A 24,453-nucleotide genomic window follows, 5' to 3' on the forward strand; every position below is an offset into this window, starting at 1 on the left:
TCCTCTCCCTCTGCCACGGGGCAGAAATGAGGCGCCTTTTGCCCGCTTGCCCTTATGGGGCCGAAAGGACTGCGCCTGATAATACGGCGTCTTCTTAGGTTGAGAAGCTACCTGGGGTAAAAATGTGGATTTTCCAGCAGTTGCCGTGGCTACCAGGTCTGATAGACCTACCCCAAATAACTCCTCCCCCTTATAAGGCAATACTTCCATGTGCCTTTTAGATTCCGCATCACCTGACCACTGCCGCGTCCATAAACCTCTTCTTGCAGAAATGGACAGCGCGCTAACTCTTGATGCCAGTCGGCAAATATCCCTCTGTGCATCACGCATATATAGAAATGCATCCTTCAAATGCTCTATAGTCAGTAATATACTGTCCCTATCTAGGGTATCAATATTTTCAGTCAGGGAATCCGACCACGCCAGGCCCGCACTGCACATCCAGGCTGAGGCGATTGCTGGTCGCAGTATAACACCCGTGTGAGAGTATATACATTTTAGGATATTCTCCAGCTTTCTATCGGCAGGTTCCTTTAGGGCGGCCGTATCAGGAGAGGGTAGTGCTACCTGTTTTGACAAACGTGTGAGCGCTTTATCCACCCTAGGGGGTGTTTCCCAACGTGCCCTATCCTCTGGCGGGAAAGGGTACGATGCCAATAACCTTTTAGGAATTATCAGTTTTTTATCGGGGGAAACCCACGCCTCATCACACACTTCATTTAATTCCTCGGATACAGGAAAAACTACAGGCAGTTTTTTCTCACCAAACATAATACCCTTTTTAGTGGTACTTGTATTATCAGAGATATGCAATACATTTTTCATTGCTTCAATCATGTAACGTGTGGCCCTAGTGGAAGTCACGTTTGTCTCCTCATCATCGACACTGGAGTCAGTATCCGTGTCTGTGTCTGCCATTTGAGGTAACGGGCGTTTTAAAGCCCCTGATGGCGTTTGAGACCCCTGGACAGGCACAAGCTGAGTAGCCGGCTGTCTCAGGTCGTCAACTGTCTGTCGTAAAGAGCTGACACTGTCACGCAATTCCTTCCATAAGCTCATCCACTCAGGTGTCGACTCCCTAGGGGGTGACAACTGTATAATAGGCAATTGCTCCGCCTCCATCTCATTTTCCTCCTCAAACATGTCGACACAATCGTACCGACACACCGCACACACACAGGGAATGCTCTGATAGAGGACAGGACCCCACTAGCCCTTTGGGGAGACAGAGGGAGAGTATGCCAGCACACACCAGAGCGCTATATATAGACAGGAATACCACTATAAAATGTGCTTTTCCCTTTATAGCTGCTGTTAGTATCAAAACTGCGCCAAATTAGTGCCCCCCCCCCCCCCCCCTCTCTTTTTTACCCTTTTCTGTAGTGCAGGACTGCAGGGGAGAGTCAGGGAGACGTCCTTCCAGCGGAGCTGTGATGGAAAATGGCGCCCGTGTGCTGAGGAGATAGGCTCCGCCCCCTTCTCGGCGGCCTTTTCTCCCGCTTTTTTGTGAGTTCTGGCAGGGGTTAAAATACATCCATATAGCCCTGGGGGTTATATGTGGTGTATTTATGCCAGCCAAGGTGTTTTACATTGCTGCTCAGGGCGCCCCCCCCTAGCGCCCTGCACCCTCAGTGACCGAAGTGTGAAGTGTGCCTGAGTAACAATGGCGCACAGCTGCAGTGCTGTGCGCTACCTTGTTGAAGACTGATGTCTTCTGCCACCGATTTTTCCGGACCTCTTCTTGCTTCTGGCTCTGTAAGGGGGGCGGCGGCGCGGCTCTGGGACCGAGCTCCGAGGCTGGGCCTGTGTTCGGTCCCTCTGGAGCTAATGGTGTCCAGTAGCCTAAGAAGCCCAATCCACTCTGCACGCAGGTGAGTTCGCTTCTTCTCCCCTTAGTCCCTCGATGCAGTGAGCCTGTTGCCAGCAGGTCTCACTGAAAATAAAAAACCTAACACTAAAACTTTCACTAAGAAGCTCAGGAGAGCCCCTAGTGTGCACCCTTCTCGGCCGGGCACAAAAATCTAACTGAGGCTTGGAGGAGGGTCATAGGGGGAGGAGCCAGTGCACACCAGGTAGTCCTAAAGCTTTTACTTTTGTGCCCAGTCTCCTGCGGAGCCGCTATTCCCCATGGTCCTTACGGAGTTCCCAGCATCCACTATGACGTTAGAGAAATATATATATCTATATATATCTATATATATATCTATCTATCTATATATCTTATATCTATCTATATATCTATAGATATATATCTATCTATATCTATATATAATATATATCTATATATATATATATCTATATATCTAATATATCTATATCTATATATCTATATCTATATATCTATATCTATATATCTATATCTATATATCTATATCTATATATCTATTATCTATATCTATATCTATATATCTATATCTATCTATCTATCTATCTATCTATCTATCAATCTATCTATCTATCTATCTATATATATATATATATATATATATATATTATATATATTATATAAGCGTACTGACCGGCACTCAATACCTCATACCTTCTATTGCCCCGGTGCCTTCCTGTCCCCAAAGGTATACACAGTTCATCTCACAGCTGCGGCACTCAACGGGACTTATTCAGCATAAGAAGAAAGGAAGAGCCTGGACTCAAATCCTAATGTTAAACGTTTCAGTTTATAACTTTCGTCGGAACATCAAAAACATTAACATGACATACCTTCATACCCTCACCATTCTTGTGAACACTGCCCGTTGGCTCGGTCACGCTCGGCGGGGGACGGATGACGTCATCAAACTGCACCTCATGCAGCGCGCTCCTCCCCGTCGTCGCTCCGGTAACCATGGGGACTGTAATAAACAAACACACCCACTATTTTACAATTGTATTACAATATCCAGGAAAACTAGGAGGACAGACACATCTAAATCCATGTAAACTCTAATGCATGCCTATTTGTCAGTACCTAAGAATTTCAACACTGCACACAATTTAGCTGAAGAGTAAGAACATTGGATTAATAAACGACCATAGTTACTCAATGAAGCAATTTAAACTGAAATGCTCATTAAGGCCACCCGGTGTTATCGTATTGAGGCGGTGTATCCACCTAGCCTCTCTCTGAAGTAAGAGTTGGTTTCTATTGCCCCCTCTAATTTTTTGGGGTTCTTGGTCTATGATCTTATACTTTAATGTCGCCAGACCATGTCTCTGTTGTGCAAAATGGCGTGCCACTGGTTGTGCCTGACTGTCACCTTCCAGTGCAGCACGTATGGCTGACCTATGCATCGCCATTCTCTCTTTAAATTGACGTGTGGTTTTACCCACATAAAAAAGAGCCCACAAGGGCATCTAATAAAGTATACTACATGGGTGCTGGTACATGTCAGGATCTTATTTATCTTGACATATTTACCATTGTGTGGGTGTGAAAACCCTGCTCCTGTCTCCATATAACTGCAGGTGGTACAGCCCACACACCTATAGCACCCCGGTTTTTTACTGAGAAATGTCTGCTTACTGCTTGACTTGAACGATATGTCCATTGTGCACAAGAAGGTCTTTTAGATTCTTGTTCCTGGTGTAGCTGGGTAAGAGAGTTACTCCTTTAACATCCCCAAATCCTTATCTGAAGTTATAATGGACCAATTATCCCTAGCCTGTTTGGATATCTCCTTGCTGACAGGGAACATTTTGGGACAAAGGGATTTTGGACTGTAGGGTCTCAGTTTTAACCTTGAATTAACCAGGAGTGTCGCCCGATCCAGACTCAGGACTTTTATCCTTCGTCTTCATCAGCTCCCCCCCAATCATACCCTCTGGCTTAAAATTACGGGCCATTTTATTGATTTCAATCTCTGTATTGACCAGATCATCGATATTCTGTGTGTCCTCAAGAATTTGAATAGGGTACACTATATAGTGTACCCTATTCACAATTCTTGAGGGCACACAGAATATGAATATCAATTAAATGGCCCGTAATTTTAATGCCAGAGGGTATGATTGGGGGGAGCTGATGAAGACGAAGGATAAAGTCCTGAGTCTGGATCGGCGACACTCCTGGTTAATTCAAGGTTAAAAACTGAGACCCTACAGTCCAAAATCCCCTTTGTCCAAAAATTTCCCGTCAGCAAGGAGATATCCAAACAGGCTAGGGATAATTGGTCCATTATAACTTCAGATAAGGATTTGGGGATGTTTAAAGGAGTAACTCTCTTACCCAGCTACACCAGGAACAAGAATCTAAAAGACCTTCTTGTGCACAATGACATATCATCGTTCAAGTCAAGCAGTAAGCAGACATTTCTCAGTAAAAAACCGGGGTGCTATAGGTGTGTGGGCTGTACCACCTGCAGTTATATGGAGACAGGAGCAGGGTTTTCACACCCACACACTGGTAAATATGTCAAGATAAATAAGATCCTGACATGTACCAGCACCCATGTAGTATACTTTATTAGATGCCCTTGTGGGCTCTTTTATGTGGGTAAAACCACACGTCAATTTAAAGAGAGAATGGCGATGCATAGGTTAGCCATACGTGCTGCACTGGAAGGTGACAGTCAGGCACAACCAGTGGCACGCCATTTTGCACAACAGAGACATGGTCTGGCGACATTAAAGTATAAGATCATAGACCAAGAACCCCAAAAAATTAGAGGGGGCAATAGAAACCAACTCTTACTTCAGAGAGAGGCTAGGTGGATACACCGCCTCAATACGATGACACCGGGTGGCCTTAATGAGCATTTCAGTTTAAATTGCTTCATTGAGTAACTATGGTCGTTTATTAATCCAATGTTCTTGCTCTACAGCTAAATGTATGCAGTGTTGAAAATCTTACGTACTGACAAATAGGCATGCATTAGAGTTTTACATGGATTTAGAGGTGTCTGTCCTCCTAGTTTTCCTGGATATTGTAAATACAATTGTAAAATAGTGGGTGTGTTTGTTTATTACAGTCCCCATGGTTACCGGAGCGACGACGGGGAGGAGCGTGCTGCATGAGGTGCAGTTTGATGACGTCATCCGTCCCCCGCCGGCGTGACCGAGCCACGGGCAGTGTTCACAAGAATGGTGAGGGTATAAAGGTATGTCATTTTTAATGTTTTTGATGTTCTGACGAAAGTTATAAACTGAAACGTTAACATTAGGATTTGAGTCCAGGCTCTTCCTTTCTTCTTATGCTGAATAAGTCCCGTTGAGTGCCGCCGCTGTGAGATGAAATAAATAAATATATATATATATATATATATCTCTAATAATATATATATATATATATATATATATATATATATATATATATATATATATATCTCTAATAATATATATATATATATATATATATATATATATCTCTAATAATATATATATATATATATATATATATATATATATATATATATATATCTCCTTTCCCTGTGTATCAATACCTATTTCCCTATAGATTGTAAGCTTGTGAGCAGGGCCTCCCTACCTCTGACTGTTTATTACCCAGTTTTGTTGTATCATTGTGTCCAATTGTAAAGTGCAACGGAATTTGCTACGCTAGATAAGAAACTGTTGAATATACACTGCTCAAAAAAAATAAAGGGAACACTAAAATAACACATCCTAGATCTGAATGAATGAAATATTCTTATGAAATACTTTGCTCTTTACATAGTTGAATGTGCCGACAACAAAATCACACAAAAATTATCAATGGAAATCAAATTTATTAACCCATGGAGGTCTGGATTTGGAGTCACACTCAAAATTAAAGTGGAAAAACACACTACAGGCTGATCCAACTTCGATGTAATGTCCTTAAAACAATTCAAAATGAGGCTCAGTAGTGTGTGTGTGGCCTCCACGTGCCTGTATGACCTCCCTACAACGCCTGGGCATGCTCCTGATGAGGTGGCGGATGGTCTCCTGAGGGATCTCCTCCCAGACCTGGACTAAAGCATCCATCAACTCCTGGACAGTCTGTGGTGCAACGTGGCGTTGGTGGATGGAGCGAGACATGATGTCCCAGATGTGCTCAATTGGATTCAGGTCTGGGGAACAGGCGGGCCAGTCCATAGCATCAATGCCTTCGTCTTGCAGGAACTGCTAACACACTCCAGCCACATGAGGTCTAGCATTGTCTTGCATTAGGAGGAACCCAGGGCCAACCGCACCAGCATATGGTCTCACAAGGGGTCTGAGGATCTCATCTCGGTACCTAATGGCAGTTAGGCTACCTCTGGCGAGCACATGGAGGGCTGTGCGGCCCCCCAAAGAAATGCCACTGCACACCATTACTGACCCATTGCCAAACCGGTCATGCTGGAGGATGTTGCAGGCAGCAGAACGTTCTCCTTGGCGTCTCCAGACTCTGTCACGTCTGTCACATGTGCTCAGTGAGAACCTGCTTTCATCTGTGAAGAGCACAGGGCGCCAGTGGCGAATTTGCCAATCTTGGTGTTCTCTGGCAAATGCCAAACGTCTTGCACAGTGTTGGGCTGTAAGCACAACCCCCACCTGTGGACGACGGGCCCTCATACCACCCTCATGGAGTCTGTTTCTGATCGTTTGAGTAGACACATGCACATTTGTGGCTTGCTGGAGGTCATTTTGCAGGGCTCTGGCAGTGCTCCTCCTGTTCCTCCTTGCACAAAGGTGGAGGTAGCGGTCCTGCTGCTGGGTTGTTGCCCTCCTATGGCCTCCTCCACGTCTCCTGATGTACTGGCCTGTCTCCTGGTAGCGCCGCCATGCTATGGACACTACCCTGACAGACACAGCAAACCTTCTTGCCACAGCTCGCATTGATGTGCCATCCTGGATGAGCTGCACTACCTGAGCCACTTGTGTGGGTTGTTGACTCTGTCTCATGCTACCACTAGAGTCAAAGCACCGTCAGCTTTCAAAAGTGACCAAAACATCAGCCAGAAAGCTTAGGAGCTGAGAAGTGGTCTGTGGTCACCACCTGCAGAACAACTCCTTTATTGGGGGTGTCTTGCTAATTGCCTATAATTTCCACCTGTCTATTCCATTTGCACAACATCATGTGAAATTGATTGTCAATCAGTGTTGCTTCCTAAGTGGACAGTTTGATTTCACAGAAGTGTGATTGACTTGGAGTTACATTGTGTTGTTTAAGTGTACCCTTTAATTTTGAGCAGTGTGTGTGTACATACACACACACAAAGATCTGCTGTTAAGACAAGGGACTCCCACATTGCTGTGACCATTTTTATCAGTTCTACACAATGTGCATGATATGTACAAAGGGACAAGATGGGCAAAAGTGTGTGTGTGTGTGTGTGTGTGTGTGTGTGTGTGTGTGTGTGTGTGTGTGTGTGTGTGTGTGTGTGTGTGTGTGTGTGTGTTGGGTGGGGGCAAGAAGGGGTCTCTGACTACCTCTCCCAGTCATTATTGATCCTTCTCTACAGACAGACATTAGGAAGATTTTAATGTGAAACTTCAGAATATGACGTAACTGCTAAAACATGTTAGAGATGTTAGGGGGCATGCACTTCCAAGGAATGGAGAGGTCAGACAAGGAACACGAGCGGGGGAGAAGGCAACACAGGCTGGGCACACAGGAGGAGATGTACCGTACACATAATACAGCGAGCCATGCATGTTACGTAACATGCTATTCTGTATCACAGCATTCTCTTACCAGTTCCTCTATCTTTGTACCGAGTTGTTTGTTTGTTAAATTACTTGAGTCCAGGGCAGCAGCTAAATCCTGGAAACGAGACTGTGGTGCATGCATTCAGTATATATTCAGAATAGAGAACAGGCCAGCACAGGAAGGGAGAAGAAGGAGGACAAGGAAAGACACAGACATTAGAGAAAACACTGCCTACATATACATCCATAATGACTTATTGGTGCCGTCCCAACTGGACGCCACAAAAGGTCACAGGAAGTTCAGATTCCCAACCTGTGGCTATCCGGTTCTATGTACAATACCAATGTGTATCACGATACAGAGTACCGAACGGTCACTGCCATGAATGATTTGGCTATACAGCATTACTCTGATAACATAGGTTCTACACCTGCTTTGGCTATACCCCCTGGACATCACATACTGATTCATTGCACACCTGTGCGCAATAACAGCTTATTAGTCAGCGCTTCCATTGTACCCTAACAGTCCAGGTTTTAAGGATATCCATGCTTAAGCACAGGTGACAGGCCCTCAGCCAGCTTGATTTAACCATTTGTGTTCAGGTATGGATATTCTTAAAACCTGATCTGAGGACCACATTTGGTCAAGTTCAGTAACAAACACAATTTGTGCTTCTTTCATCCCACAAATTGCATCTGTTTCAGCTGCACACACTCCACAACACTTCCATTTTCCTAATTTCTTTTATATGGTAAATGGGACAATTCATTATTAATAACACTGTCCTGTTCAATAGGGCGTAAGAGTTGTGTAGTGGAACTAGAACATGTACTGCCGACACTGCCCAGTCATATACAATAGGGTGTAAGAGTTGCATACTATAACTAGAACATGTATTGCAGACACTGCCCAGTCATATACAACAGGGTGTAAGTTTCGTACTGTAACTAATACATGTATTGCAGACACTGCCCAGTCATGTACAACAGGGTGTAAGAGTTGTGTAGTGTAACTAGAACATGTACTGCCGACACTGTCAAGCCACACCTCCTGGCGTAATCCAGGTGCTCATTCTGGAGTAATGCAGGCCCATATGCTACCCTTGCTGAGCTTGCCATACAGCCACCTGTACAAGCTAAGCAAAATGCACCATTTTTTCTGAACAAATTATGCTTTTAGTCACAAATGTCATCCAGCTCAGAGACCCGCAGTGTATAGAACTGGGCGAAAGAAATAAAGGCTTCTATAAAAAAAAAATATATATGTTATGCTCAGGTAAGAGGTCATAGAAAAAGAACAGAACACGTTTGGTTCTGATTTTGAGTGGAGACCAAAAAAAAAAAAAAAAAAAAAAAAAAAACTCATGGGTCATTCCATGAAAATGGTTTTTATGTAACGTTTGTTACCAGTTTTCATGACAAGCTTTGCATCAAAATTAAAGCATATCATGTACCACACAAACATTTACTTTGCACAACATATTCAAAACACATGCTCAAAAAATTATATTTCACATTAAATATATTTCAAAATGTAACGTTTGTTACCATGGAATGACCCACCAGTAACTTTGTACCTTGGCAGAACCATGTTGCAGTAAATGTATGTGCAGCCCCTGGCATTGCAACATGGTTTGTTCCAGGGACAAAGTTACTTGTTTTCTTTGCCTTGCTCACAACTCAAAATCAGCCCCACTGAATGCAACTATGGGGAGGTTGCTCCATCCTGCACTACACATGTTCTCACATCGGTGCAGTGCATGCCACTTTCAGGCACTTTTGCACAAGGGCAGAACACAAAAACACACTAATTATCCAAGCCGTGACATTCTTTTTACTGTCCAGAGATGATTACACCGTGCATTTAACAATCTACTGTACACACATTGCTGGGTACACTGTCCATGGGAAAACACATCACAGGAAGTACATGGTAACATTTACCACCATAAGAGACATTAGATAGTCTATGAAAGTGTCCACACATATTGTATATGCTCAACATACTGGGAACAGTCTATATTTTTATGTCTTACTGTAAGGTAAAGCTAATAGGACACTCACCTCCACTTCCGGACTACTGGAGGAGATGAGGTTTTCCCCATTGACATAAGAATTTGTCTGAATGGAAACAGGTTAGATGAGATGGTCAGCAGAACATCATCAGTCCCAAAGCATTTTACATTCTGTATCACTACACACAACTGGAGAACGACGCAGACTATTACCCATTTTCCACTGACCTAACAATCCCGGGCTTTTGCATGTGAATATGCATCAAGCCGTGATTTTTGGCAGTGGAAAAGGGTTTGAGCCAAGTCTGACCCGGATCCCCAATCCTGCTCATTATCCGGGTCTGGCTTAGGACCCGGGAATTTGCCAGGTTATAGACACGGGAACTTCCCGAGTCCACGGTGGAAAAGGGTCATAGTCCTCTACTTCAATCCCCAGCAGCCGATACATTGCAGACCTGATCACTGCTGCACAGCTTTAACAATTCAAAAAATGGGGCAGATGTATTAACCTGGAGATGGCATAAGGGAGTGATAAACCAGTGATAAGTGTAAGGTGATAAAGGCACCAGCCAATCAGATCCTAACTGTTAATTTAAATATTGGAGCTGATTGGCTGGTGCCTTTATCACCTTGCATTTATCACTGATTTATCACTTCCTTATGACGTCTCCAGGTTAATACATCTGCCCCACTCTCACTACCATAGACTCAGAAATTCACTAGGAATTCCAAAAGGGAATATGGAGTGTTTAAAAAATAATTTCTCAGGAAGCATTCAACCTTACCCACCGTTCATGCAATACAGAAAATATGCACAGCTCCTGGATGGGGTTGGGTATGTTATGTCAACATTCATCACGTAGACCTTGATGAAGTCTCGACATATTAGAATGTTGTCATATCATCTCTGATGGCCATTACCTGCTCTCAACAGCTGCAGCAGCATCTTCCTGGTCCCAATGGTCGTGACTGACTTCCAGGTCAGACCTCCAATCCTTTAGGGTTCCAGTGAGTATTTCTTCCCTATTCCTGAACTCTACCCCCAACCCTCCCCCTAGTGCCCAACTCCTCCAGACACACACACACACACACACACACACACACACACCACCACCGTAACTTTTCCCTAACCTCCCGTCGCAGCCTAAGGTTGACATTTCACCGATCAACACTGTGAGAATGTTGACAGTCATAGTAACATAGTTCCTGAGGTTGAAAAAAAATACAATTTGTCCATCGAGTTCAGCCTATTAGTGGTCTCCTACACTGTATTATTTTTAGGACTAATTTTATCTGTTGTGAATGTTGGCCGTTGTGTTTCTTCTTCTTCTTTTTTTTTTTTTCTTTTTTTTTTTTTTTTTAACTATAGTGCATGATCTACCCACCATAACCCTGTATATCCTTATCCATTAGGAATTTATCTAGCCCATTCTTAAAAAGTAAATTACCTAGTCTGCCATTACTACTCTCTTAGGAAGGGAATTCCAAACACGTATTGTCCTTACTTTGAACAAACCGTTTTGTCTCTGTGCGCAAAATCTCCTCTCCTCTAATCCAAGCGGATGTCCACGTGTCCTCTGTGTTGATCTTACCAAGAACAAATCCCCCGCAAGCTCTGTGTATTAACCACTTATATATTTGTAAATGTTAATCATGTCCCCTCTTAATCTCCTTTTTCAGAGTAAACATGCCTAGATTAGTCCATGATGACCTTTTGACAATGTCGACATCATACCTGCGTTATCGCCATTATGAATGTCAACAATGTCATAGTCGCTCTTTTAACTACATTACATTGGATAAATTTAGTATTTTGAAAAATTTGTCACAATGTCTTATACCTGGATATAGTCACTGCATTCACAAATAACCAGTTTTCATAATAAAAAACCATTAGAGGCTAACTTGACAGATATATGAGGGCACCTACCTGTGACACCAGCCCATTCAGTTGTTCAGAGAGCTGTCGTAGACTGTCCGTTGAGGAGACAAACCTGGAAGAAAAAGTGATACGTTACACAGAGAAATGTATTACATTGGAACGGACATGATAATCAGATGATTTGAGGAACCCGGATCTTGTGTATAGCAGGGTTGTCAATGTTAGGGACCTCCATTGTACAGAGGACCTGTAAGGTACCTAAAAATATTGCCTAAACCTTGAGAACATTCTGGGCGATATTCAATTGTTATATCACGTCTGATCTCCAGTGACAGGAGATCGCGGGGTGATATTAAATTGCTCTTTCTAAACATGCATATCACGCCTGTAAGTGTTGGGTAAACACAATCAAACTAATGGACGCAACGCAAAATTAGTCCCATTTGAGCGCATAAAAGGGTAACTTTTCGCTCATTTCAGCTCGCCGCCCCCGGGGGGTACAAGCTGAAGCGCCGGCAGATGATCGTGCCCGAACAGAACAACAATCGACTATTAGCCAAAAGTCAATCCAACCTGGAGCGGAATAGAAAATGTTCTTATACGGCAGCCCATATTGAGGGAACTCCACCCAGATACCCTGCCTACCATGTAGATTAGTTCATGTAGCCCTTATACACACACTCAATGAAATAGGAAATTATTCAATTTTAGGCCTGTCTGCATCCCAAAGCACTGGCCAGCAGTATAATTATCAGATGCTAGGGAAGAGGAGAATACAGTGGGATGGTGACTTGTCACGTAGTCACTATAACAGGGTCCTAGATTTGGCCGAATACGTGTGATCGGGTCCATGTGTGGGTAACTTGAGAGGCATTATCAGAGTAAGGGAATATTCTAGGAAAACCATAGGGAAAGTTGCACGGAGGTCGAGTTACCACTAAAATTCTTTCAAGGACAACTGAAATAAAGTTCTGTGAGCAGCCGACGAGCCAATTACTCCACCCTCAGGCAACATTGATTTCTCTCAGTAATGCCTGCATGGAAGGCAATGTTGTCAGAAGGTACTCTCTGTAAAAGCAGGTAGTCCAAGAAGCAGTAGTAACACGGTCACGTACATCACCCATCTGTAGCAATCAGCTCACCTGTTCCCATCTGTAGGCAGCTTCATATCATCACAGTCGTTCTGCTGGGGAACAAGAAAACAGGGAGTATTACTATCAGAAGGATGGCCGGAGCAGCGACAGGATGAAAAAGCAATAGAAAATAGGGCACCAAATCCTCTAGCCACAGCCAGGATACAGCCACAGCAGCATGCTAGCGTCTGCAGGTTCACCAACACCGAAACATGAAACAGGAGACATGAGAGTAAACTACCATGTACTTCATGCAAACACAGCTTCGTAATCCTATGCACTAACTCTGAAGAGATTTTTTTATGACTTATAGTAGCTGTGCTACATATGTTTCTCCACCTATTGGTTTGTGAAATATTTATGGTGGGTTCAGTATATTTTGACAACGTTCACCATGTCCACAAGCAATATAACCACTAACATTTATATTCTAAACATAATGATTATATTTTTATAGAATGATATTTTGCAGATGTCGACATTTTAACCATGCCAACATCATAACACTCTTCATTCTGGTGTCGAGATTATGACTGGCGACATAGCATTGACTGCATACCCTTATGAGCACTGGTCTGTGAGCTCTAACCCTTCCTGTATAGTGACTTCCTATAAGCGCTCTCCCTCTTAATATGGTTAATTACCGCTGGATACAAATTACCTGCATGAATCTACTAAGTATCGGCACTCCTCATCAGTGATTTCGGAAATTAGCCAGTGTGATCTCTAAATGTTACTTTAAAGGGGGAATGAGGACAAAAAAGTGTCTGATTTTAATGCACAGACTTTTTCCTCCCTTTTTTTTTTTAAAAACTAATAGTACCGGAGTTTGTTAATCAAATAAATAAATAAATAAATATATATTATATATATATATAATTTATTTTTGTTTTAATTATGTATTAATTGCTGGTGGAACTTCTCTACTTGATTAGAACTATTTATATTTGTCTGGTGAGTGTTCTCAAAGTAGCAAGATACAGATGTGTCCTTATACATCTGTGCTGCAGTCACGCCAAACAGCACCTCTTGGCATACTAGGTCGTGAGAGAATCTTCTAGAGCAGGCCTGGCCAACCTGTAGCTCACACATTCCAGTATGCCCTGACAGAGTTTTAGCATTCCCTAAAAACCAAACTTTGACAGGGCATTCTGGGACTTGTAGTTTCACAACAGCTGGAGAGCCACAGGTTGGCCAGGGCTGTTCTAGAGTCAAGCATTTTTATTTATTTTTTGCCAAAAAGGACTAGGACGCACGAGGAGACTGTGCCGATTGACTTGTATATCTGTGTGCGACCGAGTCTCTGAAACTGTACATGACATGCTACAATGTAGCAGTGGAAGCTTTTTTCCAATACAAGTTCTGTTCTGCCCTGTATACAGACTCCGTCACACACAATATACACGTATCCTATATCACATTTAATCAGCACAGTCTCCTCGTGCATTTTTTGGCTGAAAAAAACAGATGCCCAACACTTGTGGAGTTACACAGGACGTGGTGGATCACTCACGCCAGGCATCTCGCGCTGCATGGTGTACTGAGGCTGGATGTATGAGGACATATCTGTACATCAAAGAGAGAAAACAAAGATATAGCCTATGTTAAAAAGGGTATTAAAAACATTTAAAATGTGTAACTAATTCCTTAACCACACTCACCAAACACTAAAGGATCGCTATGTACAATTAGAACAGAGGGGACAAGCACCATAACTGGTCAGAAACGTCTGCCAAGGGTAGCCCTCCTCCAGTGTTTTTAATTAACTAAAGAGGGGACACTGGCACCATAGTGAATGTCAGGATCACAAGGCTTGGCAAAATTACTGACATACTATGCTCTACTATTTGAACTGTTTGACCCAGATCAGCTCTGTTTTGGCCATAGTGAAAAAAGCTATTTGAATGATCTTTTGTAGTTTGTGATAAACATGCCAGTAAAAAAGAATCATCTGTATTTGTGTTTTTAGCCCCTTTCAAAGTGTCAATAGTGTTCCCAGTGCTGAAAATTGGATTTATTTTTTCTCTATATGGCTCCAATCTAGAATCCGAGCCTAGGTTGTGTTAACAAGGAGACAGTTTAGAAGAGAGTGCAGCGTGCGGCGGTCACACCTCGGACAGTGGGTTATCATAGGACATTTCTGTTGGGGTTTTAGAATTATCGGAGACGTCCTCTGTTAAGATTTCAGCATCATGAACAACATCTTGCTCCAAGAGCACCTGTTAGAGCACACAACAGGGATTAGTAACACATGGAATGCCAGAGCACAAGGGCACAATGCTGGAAATTCTGGGATTAGCCAACGTTTAACAAAGAAAAAAAGAAAAAATAAAATTGCATCCACACAATTATAAAGCACAAATCATGATTTCAGAACAAACTATGGGGTCGATTCAATTCAGCAATTTATGAATAGCGCCGGGAATTAGCTCCCGACGCTATTCAATTCAGCTGCTAGTTACCCGCAATTGTCGGGAATTCTTCTCTCATCCCCGGGGGATGAGAGAAGAAACCCGACAAAAGTGCTGCCTCGCGCCGGGGAGTTAAGTCGGAGAATGCCCGTTCTCCCGACAATTCAACCTGTTTAGTCGGCGAGAACGGGCCATCGCCGACTTAACTGGAGCTGAATTGAATAGCGGCGGGAGCTAATTCCCGGCGCTATTCATAAGTTGCCGAATTGAATCGACCCCTATGAACAAATGTAATGAAAACACTTCAATTAAACTCCATGTAAGAATGATCCCTTGCCATATCATCCATGTGTATGGTATGTGGCAAATCTGCCCTGGGCGATGCTTAGCTACATTACTTACTGCCCTGGGCGATGCTTAGCGACATTACTTACCGCTCTGGGCGATGCTTAGCTACAGTACTTACTGCCCTGGGCGATGCTTAGCTACAGTACTTACTGCCCTGGGCGATGCTTAGCTACATCACTTACTGCCCTGGGCGATGCTTAGCTACAGTACTTACTGCCCTGGGCGATGCTTAGCTGCATCACTTACTGCCCTGGGCGATGCTTAGCTACATTACTTACTGCCCTGGGCGATGCTTAGCTACATTACTTACTGCCCTGGGCGATGCTTAGCTACATTACTTACTACCCTGGGCGATGCTTAGCTACATTACTTACCGCCCTGGGCGATGCTTAGCTACATTACTTACCGCCCTGGGCGATGCTTAGCCACAGTACTTACTGCCCTGGGCGATGCTTAGCTACATTACTTACCGCCCTGAGCGATGCTTAGCTACATTACTTACTCCCCTGGGCGATGCTTAGCGCAGAGCTTCCCAAACTGTGTGCCATGGCTCCCTGGGGTGCCTCGGGACACTTGCAGGGGTGCCCTGGGTTGGTGGTCCAGGACCAATTCAAATTATTCATGGTCAATATAATAGGCAAAACCAGTGCTGGTGGCTGCCAGTCATAAAATATGTGGCCAAACAGAAGCAAATCTTTTCCCTCACCACACAACTGATCCCAAGGATGACATATAAACGCGATCTACTTAATGTAATATTTCTTTCTAAATTTCTCAATAAGAAATTTTTGGCCTAGGGGTGCCGTGAAAAAAATTCTGATATTCTAGGGCGCAGTGATTCAAAAAAGTTTGGAAACCACTGGCTTAGCTGCATTACTTACTGTCCTGGTCGATGCTTATCAGAATGTTTGTCATTAATTATGGGGGTAATTCTGAGTTGATCACAGCAGGATCTTTGTTAGCAGTTGGGCAAAACCATGTGCACTGCAGGGGGGGGGGGCAGATATAACGTGCAGAGAGAGTTAGATTTGGGTGCGGTGTTCAATCTGCAATCTAAATTGCAGTGTAAAATAAAGCAGCCAGTATTTACCCTGCACAGAAACAAAATAACCCACCCAAATCTAACTCTCTCTGCACATGTTATATCTGCCTCCCCTGCAGTGCACATGGTTTGCCCAACTGATAACAAAAATCCTGCTGCGATCAACTCAGAATTACCCCCTATATCCAAGAATAAAGTAAATCAATTTGCTCTACTACCCACCATGCAATGTCTAATTTTAACATCCATTGGCAGCCATTATATAAGATACTAGTAAATGGACCGGGATCTTCCAGGTCACCTCAGCTACCAATCCTCTTCTACAGGTGGGAGGTCCCGACGCTATTCAATTGCTTTGTCAGAAAATGCCTGTACTCGCTCCTTAATCAGTGTGTTTAGCCGCAAGAAAAGCATTCTCCAACATAAGCGATACGGCATTAGTTTTGTCAGATCTCTGCTCGCACCCCTCCGCAAGCAGACAGCCACTAGTTGGACTAAATAGCACGCCGAATTGAACAGCGCCAGGACCTCCTTCTCAGCGCTAATCAATTTGCGATCAACTGAAACGAGCCCATAGATTGCCAGACTAAGGCCCAGAATTATCAAGCCTTGGAGGGAGATAAATGGTACGGTGATAAAGAACCAGCCAATCAGCTCCTAACTACCATGTTACAGGCTGTGTTTGGAAAATGACAGTTAGAAACTGATTAGTTGGTACTTTATCACTGTGCAATTTATCATTCTCCAAGGCTTGATAAATCTGGGCCTGACAGTGAGAGAGTTGAGCATGAAAGAAACAATGGATCACATGATCAAAAACAAACTGAATCATGTGAGCAGAGAACTAGACTTTATGGGACAGCGATAACCAATACTTTGACAGGATATCTGAACCAGTAGAGAATGCCTGCAATATTTCATAGCAAGCCTTCTGTGTCTCTCTCTGCCAATTAGAATTGCTGTATGGTAGCCGTAGTAGAGGCTACAAAGAGCTTCTAATGCGGTAACGCACAAGCTGAAAATATTGTCCATTAGAGAAGGCCCATGCAGTGTACATAATAGGGAGTATCTGCAGAATGTAAAACTAAGCAACCATAATAGATTCAAGGTAAGGGGAAAGGATGTAGAGCCTCTGCACTGGACTTATATCAGGTTATTAACACTTTATGATGAACTAACAAAATACCCCAATTTTCATATTATTTTGAGCCAATTCATGGTATTATGTGGGGGTGCCGCCATAGACAATAAATTGGAAGAGAAGTACTGGAAAGAAAAGGATTGTCTCTTTGTTGGCGCACTTTCAAGAAAAAGGTAAATATATTTAAAATATAACTTTTAATTTCATATAATTAAAATGCCTGAGAGCGTGAAAAATCATGAGACAACAATCACAAACATTACATATAATAAAATATAATAACAACAGGTCCTGCTATGTGTCTTTATTGTATTTATATGACTTTATAGTTCCTAAGTGTGTGCAATAATAACTTAGAAGTAACCGCAACTTGTTGATTATTCTTATTAAACCCTTGTTGGTTAGGATGCCTTTATCAATTCAAATTATGAAAGGGTATAATGATATATCCAATGATGATTAAGAATTTGCGGCTAAATCTTTATTCCATATCCATACCTATGCACATATACGTGGAACCAAAATGCATCTGTCCTACCCACAGTGACAGTATGTGGTTTAACAGTTGTAACTCAATTATGGCTCCACTGTTTCTCTCTCGGGGGGGGGGGGGTTTCCCACCCCAAATCTGTGGTAATTATAACACAGTCCCAAAAATAATTATTAGCACTGAGGCTGCAGATTGCTCATAGGTCCTCTGTTGACCAGTCACATATATGCTGCTGTATTTATTGGTTATACAGAGTATCTTACAGAGGTATGTACGTGTCAGGGATACAACACCACCACATGAATTGTTGAGTGAATGTAAGCTGTCCGCAGTGTGTGTATAAACTCATTTATCCATCATGTGGCTGGAATGCTACGACAGTTATAACTGGTACTGGGGGTTTTCATACCCTTAAACAGGGATGAACTGTTATGCCCCTCTCTTGCATAATATAACATGCGGGAGACATTGGTAATAACTGTTATAAAATACACCTGCCCCACATGAGCTTCCGTTAAACACTCATATGTAAACTCCTATATTCATTTGCTGTGCAGAATAACCTGCAGAGGACATTTGCGCATCAGAGATATAGCTATATCACATGGATTTATATAGAGTAAATATAAGCCGTCTGTAGTGTACATTTATTACACAAAGTATCCACAGCCTGAGTACTGTGCTGGCTCCTCATTTGTGTCTCTCTCATGTAACTAATCTGTTGCTGTTTTGAAAATTGCAACAATCCATAACTCTTACGGTGTTGTTCTAAACATTGCAACAGTTACATCTGGAGCTGCAGGTTTACAATTCATTTGTTGTTAGAGCTGCAGATTCACAATTTCTTTATTATAGCTGAACTGTGTAACCGTTTCTGGCATATACTATCCTGCTGGAAATATTTGTATACACTTTAACAAGATGCAGTCCCACCACATGGAGCTTTTTACTGGAAATAAACTGTGTTACTGTGTGTTTGTTGCACATAATTACCATAACCTACATTGGGCTATATCGATATATTGAGCTGATTTAAATTACCAGCATATATTCATATATGAGCTATCACTGTGTGTATCTATTGCACTTATTTTCCCATATCAACACTGAGCTACAACTGTATGCTGGACTGGTTTGGTTTGGTCAGGCATGCTTATATTGGTATATTAAGATTCTAATTCTACCTAATATTAAGCATCAGGTCCCGCTGTTAAACACATTTTAATTATTAAATTCTATTTACTATGATAAACACCGGTCCTGTCTCCTTCCCTGACTACCAATATATTGTGCTGATTTAAATTACCAGCATATATTCTTATGTGAGCTATCACTGTGTGTGTCTATTGCACTGGTTTTCACCATACCAGAGCTATCACTGTGTGTGTCTATTGCACTGGTTTTCACCATACCAACACTGAGCTACATCTGCATGCTGGACTGGTTTGGTTCAGTCAGGTGTGCTTGTACTGATATATTAAGATTCTAATTCTACCTCATAGTAAGCATTAGGTCCCGCTGCTAAGCAAATTTTGATTATTAAATTCTTTTCATCATGATAAGCACCGGTCCTATCCCCTTCCCTAACTACAAACACATTCCATGAATTGTACATAGTATTTAGGACTACATGAATAAGCTAAGCATTGCACATACAATCATTTCTTAATGCGGACACATAAGCAGGTGAGCTGGCGTGCTAACGCCGCACTGAAACGCACACGTGCACGTTTCACTTTAGCTTCGTCAGGGCGAAGCTAAAGTGAAACGTGCACGTGGGCGTTTCAGAGCGGCGTTAGCACGCCAGCTCACCTGCTTATGTGTCCGCATTAAGAAATGATTGTATGTGCAATGCTTAGCTTATTCATGTAGTCCTAAATACTATGTACAATTCATGGAACGTGTTTGTAGTTAGGGAAGGGGATAGGACCGGTGCTTATCATGATGAAAAGAATTTAATAATCAAAATTTGCTTAGCAGCGGGACCTAATGCTTACTAGGAGGTAGAATTAGAATCTCAATATATCAGTACAAGCACACCTGACTGAACCAAACCAGTCCAGCATGCAGATGTAGCTCAGTGTTGGTATGGTGAAAACCAGTGCAATAGACACACACAGTGATAGCTCACATAAGAATATATGCTGGTAATTTAAATCAGCACAATATATTGGTAGTCAGGGAAGGAGACAGGACCGGTGTTTATCATAGTAAATAGAATTTAATAATTAAAATGTGTTTAACAGCGGGACCTGATGCTTAATATGAGGTAGAATTAGAATCTTAATATACCAATATAAGCATGCCTGACCAAACCAAACCAGTCCAGCATACAGTTGTAGCTCAGTGTTGATATGGGAAAATAAGTGCAATAGATACACACAGTGATAGCTCATATATGAATATATGCTGGTAATTTAAATCAGCTTAATATATCGATATAGCCCAATGTAGGTTATGGTAATTCTGTGCAACAAAAAATAAGAATTTACTTACCGATAATTCTATTTCTCGTAGTCCGTAGTGGATGCTGGGAACTCCGTAAGGACCATGGGGGATAGCGGCTCTGCAGGAGACTGGGCACAAATAGAAAGCTTTAGTACTACCTGGTGTGCACTGGCTCCTCCCCCCATGACCCTCCTCCAAGCCTCAGTTAGGATACTGTGCCCGGACGAGCGTACACAATAAGGAAGGATTTTGAATCCCGGGTAAGACTCATACCAGCCACACCAATCACACCGTATAACTTGTGATCTGAACCCAGTTAACAGTATGATAACAGAGGAGCCTCTAGAAAAGATGGCTCACTACAATAGCCCGATTTAGTTAACAATAACTATGTACAAGTATTGCAGCCGCCCAAGATGAGCCCACTTTCCTTGTGGAATGGGCTTTTACAGATTTAGGCTGTGGCAGGCCTGCCACAGAATGAGCAAGCTGAATTGTACTACAAATCCAACGAGCAATAGTCTGCTTAGAAGCAGGAGCACCCAGCTTGTTGGGTGCATACAGGATAAACAGCGAGTCAGATTTTCTGACTCCAGCCGTCCTGGAAACATATTTTCAGGGCCCTGACTACGTCCAGCAACTTGGAGTCCTCCAAGTCCCTAGTAGCCGCAGGTACCACAATAGGCTGGTTCAGGTGAAACGCTGAAACCACCTTAGGGAGAAATTGAGGACGAGTCCTCAATTCTGCCCTATCCGTATGAAAAATTAGGTAAGGGCTTTTATAGGATAAAGCCGCCAATTCTGACACGCGCCTGGCTGACGCCAGGGCCAACAGCATTACCACTTTCCATGTGAGATATTTTAAGTCCACAGTGGTGAGTGGTTCAAACCAATGTGATTTTAGGAACCCCAAAACCACATTGAGATCCCAAGGTGCCACTGGAGGCACAAAAGGAGGCTGTATATGCAGCACCCCTTTGACAAACGTCTGAACTTCAGGAACTGAAGCCAGTTCTTTTTGGAAGAAGATCGACAGGGCCGAAATTTGAACCTTAATGGACCCTAATTTTAGGCCCATAGACAGTCCTGTTTGCAGGAAATGCAGGAACCGACCCAGTTGAAATTCCTCTGTAGGGGCCTTCCTGGCCTCGCACCACGCAACATATTTACGCCAAATACGGTGATAATGCTGCACGGTTACATCCTTCCTGGCTTTGATCAGGGTAGGGATGACTTCATCCGGAATGCCTTTTTCCTTCAGGATCCGGCGTTCAACCGCCATGCCGTCAAACGCAGCCGCGTTAAGTCTTGAAACAGACAGGGTCCCTGCTGGAGCAGGTCCCTTCGTAGAGGTAGAGGCCACGGGTCCTCCGTGAGCATCTCTTGAAGTTCCGGGTACCAAGTCCTTCTTGGCCAATCCGGAGCCACGAGTATAGTCCTTACTCCTCTCCTTCTTATGATTCTCAGTACCTTGGGTATGAGAGGCAGAGGAGGGAACACATACACTGACTGGTACACCCATGGTGTTACCAGAGCGTCCACAGCTATTGCCTGAGGGTCCCGTGACCTGGCGCAATACCTGTCTAGTTTTTTGTTGAGGCGGGACGCCATCATGTCCACCTTTGGTTTTTCCCAACGGTTCACAATCATGTGGAAGACTTCTGGGTGAAGTCCCCACTCTCCCGGGTGGAGGTCGTGCCTGCTGAGGAAGTCTGCTTCCCAGTTGTCCACTCCCGGAATGAACACTGCTGACAGTGCTATCACATGATTTTCCGCCCAGCGAAGAATCCTTGCAACTTCTGCCATTGCCCTCCTGCTTCTTGTGCCGCCCTGTCTGTTTACGTGGGCGACTGCCGTGATGTTGTCTGACTGAATCAGCACCGGCTGACCTTGAAGCAGAGGTCGTGCTAGGCTTAGAGCATTGTAGATGGCCCTTAGCTCCAGGATATTTATGTGAAGTGATGTCTCCAGGCTTGACCACAAGCCCTGGAAATTTTTTCCTTGCGTGACTGCTCCCCAGCCTCTCAGGCTGGCATCCGTGGTCACCAGGACCCAGTCCTGAATGCCGAATCTGCGGCCCTCTAGAAGATGAGCACTCTGCAACCACCACAGAAGAGACACCCTTGTCCTTGGGGACAGGGTTATCCGCTGATGCATCTGAAGATGCGATCCGTACCATTTGTCCAGCAGATCCCACTGGAACGTTCTTGCGTGGAATCTGCCGAATGGAATCGCTTCGTAGGAAGCTACCATCTTTCCCAGGACTCTTGTGCATTGATGCACTGAGACTTGCCCTGGTTTCAGGAGGTTTCTGACCAGGTCGGATAACTCCCTGGCTTTTTCCTCCGGAAGGAACACCTTTTTCTGGACTGTGTCCAGAATCATCCCTAGGAACAGAAGACGTGTCGCCGGAATCAGCTGCGATTTGGGGATATTTAGAATCCAGCCGTGCTGCCGTAGCACTACCTGAGATAGTGCTACTCCGACTACTAACTGTTCTCTGGATCTTGCCCTTATCAGGAGATCGTCCAAGTAAGGGATAATTAAAACGCCTTTTCTTCGAAGAAGAATCATTTCGGCCATTACCTTGGTAAAGACACGGGGTGCCGTGGATAATCCAAACGGCAGCGTCTGAAACTGATAGTGACAGTTTTGTACCACAAACCTGAGGTACCCTTGATGAGAAGGGTAAATGGGGACATGGAGGTAGGCATCTTTGATGTCCAGAGACACCATAAAGTCCCCCTCTTCCAGGTTCGCGATCACTGCTCTGAGTGACTCCATCTTGTACTTGAACCTTTGTATGTAAGTGTTCAAGGATTTCAGATTTAAAATAGGTCTTACCGAGCCGTCCGGCTTCGGTACCACAAACAGCGTTGAATACCCCTTCCCTTGTTGCAGGAGGGGTACCTTGATTATCACCTGCTGGGAATACAGCTTGTGAACTGCCTCCAATACTGCCTCCCTGTCGGAGGGAGACGTTGGTAAAGCAGACTTCAGGAACCGGCGAGGGGGAGACGTCTCGAACTCCAATTTGTACCCCTGAGATACTACTTGAAGGATCCAGGGGTCCACTTGCGAGTGAGCCCACTGCGCGCTGAAATTCTTGAGACGGGCCCCCACCGTGCCTGAGTCCGCTTGTAAGGCCCCAGCGTCATGCTGAGGACTTGGCAGAAGCGGGGGAGGGCTTTTGTTCCTGGGAATTGGCTGTCTGTTGCAGTCTTTTTCCCCTTCCTCTGCCCCGGGGCAGAAAAGAGGAACCTTTTGCCCGCTTGCCCTTATGGGGACGAAAGGACTGAGCAGGATAAGACGGCGTCTTTTTATGTTGAGAGGCGACCTGGGGTAAAAATGTGGATTTCCCAGCAGTTGCCGTGGCCACCAGGTCCGATGGACCGACCCCAAATAACTCCTCCCCTTTATAAGGCAATATTTCCATATGCCGTTTAGAGTCCGCATCACCTGACCACTGTCGCGTCCATAATCCTCTTCTGGCAGAAATTGACAGCGCACTCACTCTTGATGCCAGAGTGGAAATATCCCTCTGTGCATCTCGCATATATAGAAATGCATCTTTTAAATGCTCTATGGTCAACAATATACTGTCCCTATCCAGGGTATCAATATTTTCAGGCAGGGAATCCGGCCAAGCCACCCCAGCGCTGCACATCCAGGCTGAGGCGATTGCTGGTCGCAGTATAACACCAGTATGTGTGTATATACTTTTTAGGATATTCTCCAGTTTTCTGTCACCTGGTTCCTTGAGGGCGGCCGTATCAGGAGACAGAAACGCCACTTGTTTTGATAAGCGTGTGAGCGCTTTATCCACTCTAGGGGGTGTTTCCCAACGCGCCCTAACCTCTGGCGGGAAAGGGTATAATGCCAATAACTTTTTAGAAATTATCAGTTTATCGGGGGAAACCCACGCTTCATCA

At 43.8% G+C, this 24,453-nt stretch overlaps 1 protein-coding gene across 9 annotated transcripts in view; it reads right to left on the reverse strand.

Annotated features, from left to right (window-relative positions):
• The window catches only part of GOLGA2 (golgin A2), a 135,737-nt gene that overhangs the window by 83,244 nt on the left and 28,040 nt on the right, over positions 1-24,453 (reverse strand). For 3 of the 9 annotated variants that reach the window (XM_063936617.1, XM_063936615.1, XM_063936618.1), the window contains 5 exons: positions 14,753-14,860; positions 12,651-12,694; positions 11,557-11,620; positions 9,676-9,732; positions 7,655-7,735 (listed from right to left, as the gene is read on the reverse strand). In XM_063936617.1, the coding sequence (XP_063792687.1) occupies positions 7,655-7,735; positions 9,676-9,732; positions 11,557-11,620; positions 12,651-12,694; positions 14,753-14,860 (354 nt within the window). The remainder of the gene's footprint in view (positions 1-7,654; positions 7,736-9,675; positions 9,733-11,556; positions 11,621-12,650; positions 12,695-14,752; positions 14,861-24,453) is intronic. The other 6 variants (XM_063936621.1, XM_063936623.1, XM_063936622.1 and 3 more) reach the window with 4 other exon arrangements.

The sequence above is a fragment of the Pseudophryne corroboree genome, chromosome 8 (assembly GCF_028390025.1).
Source record: "Pseudophryne corroboree isolate aPseCor3 chromosome 8, aPseCor3.hap2, whole genome shotgun sequence".
Lineage (NCBI taxonomy): Eukaryota > Metazoa > Chordata > Amphibia > Anura > Myobatrachidae > Pseudophryne > Pseudophryne corroboree.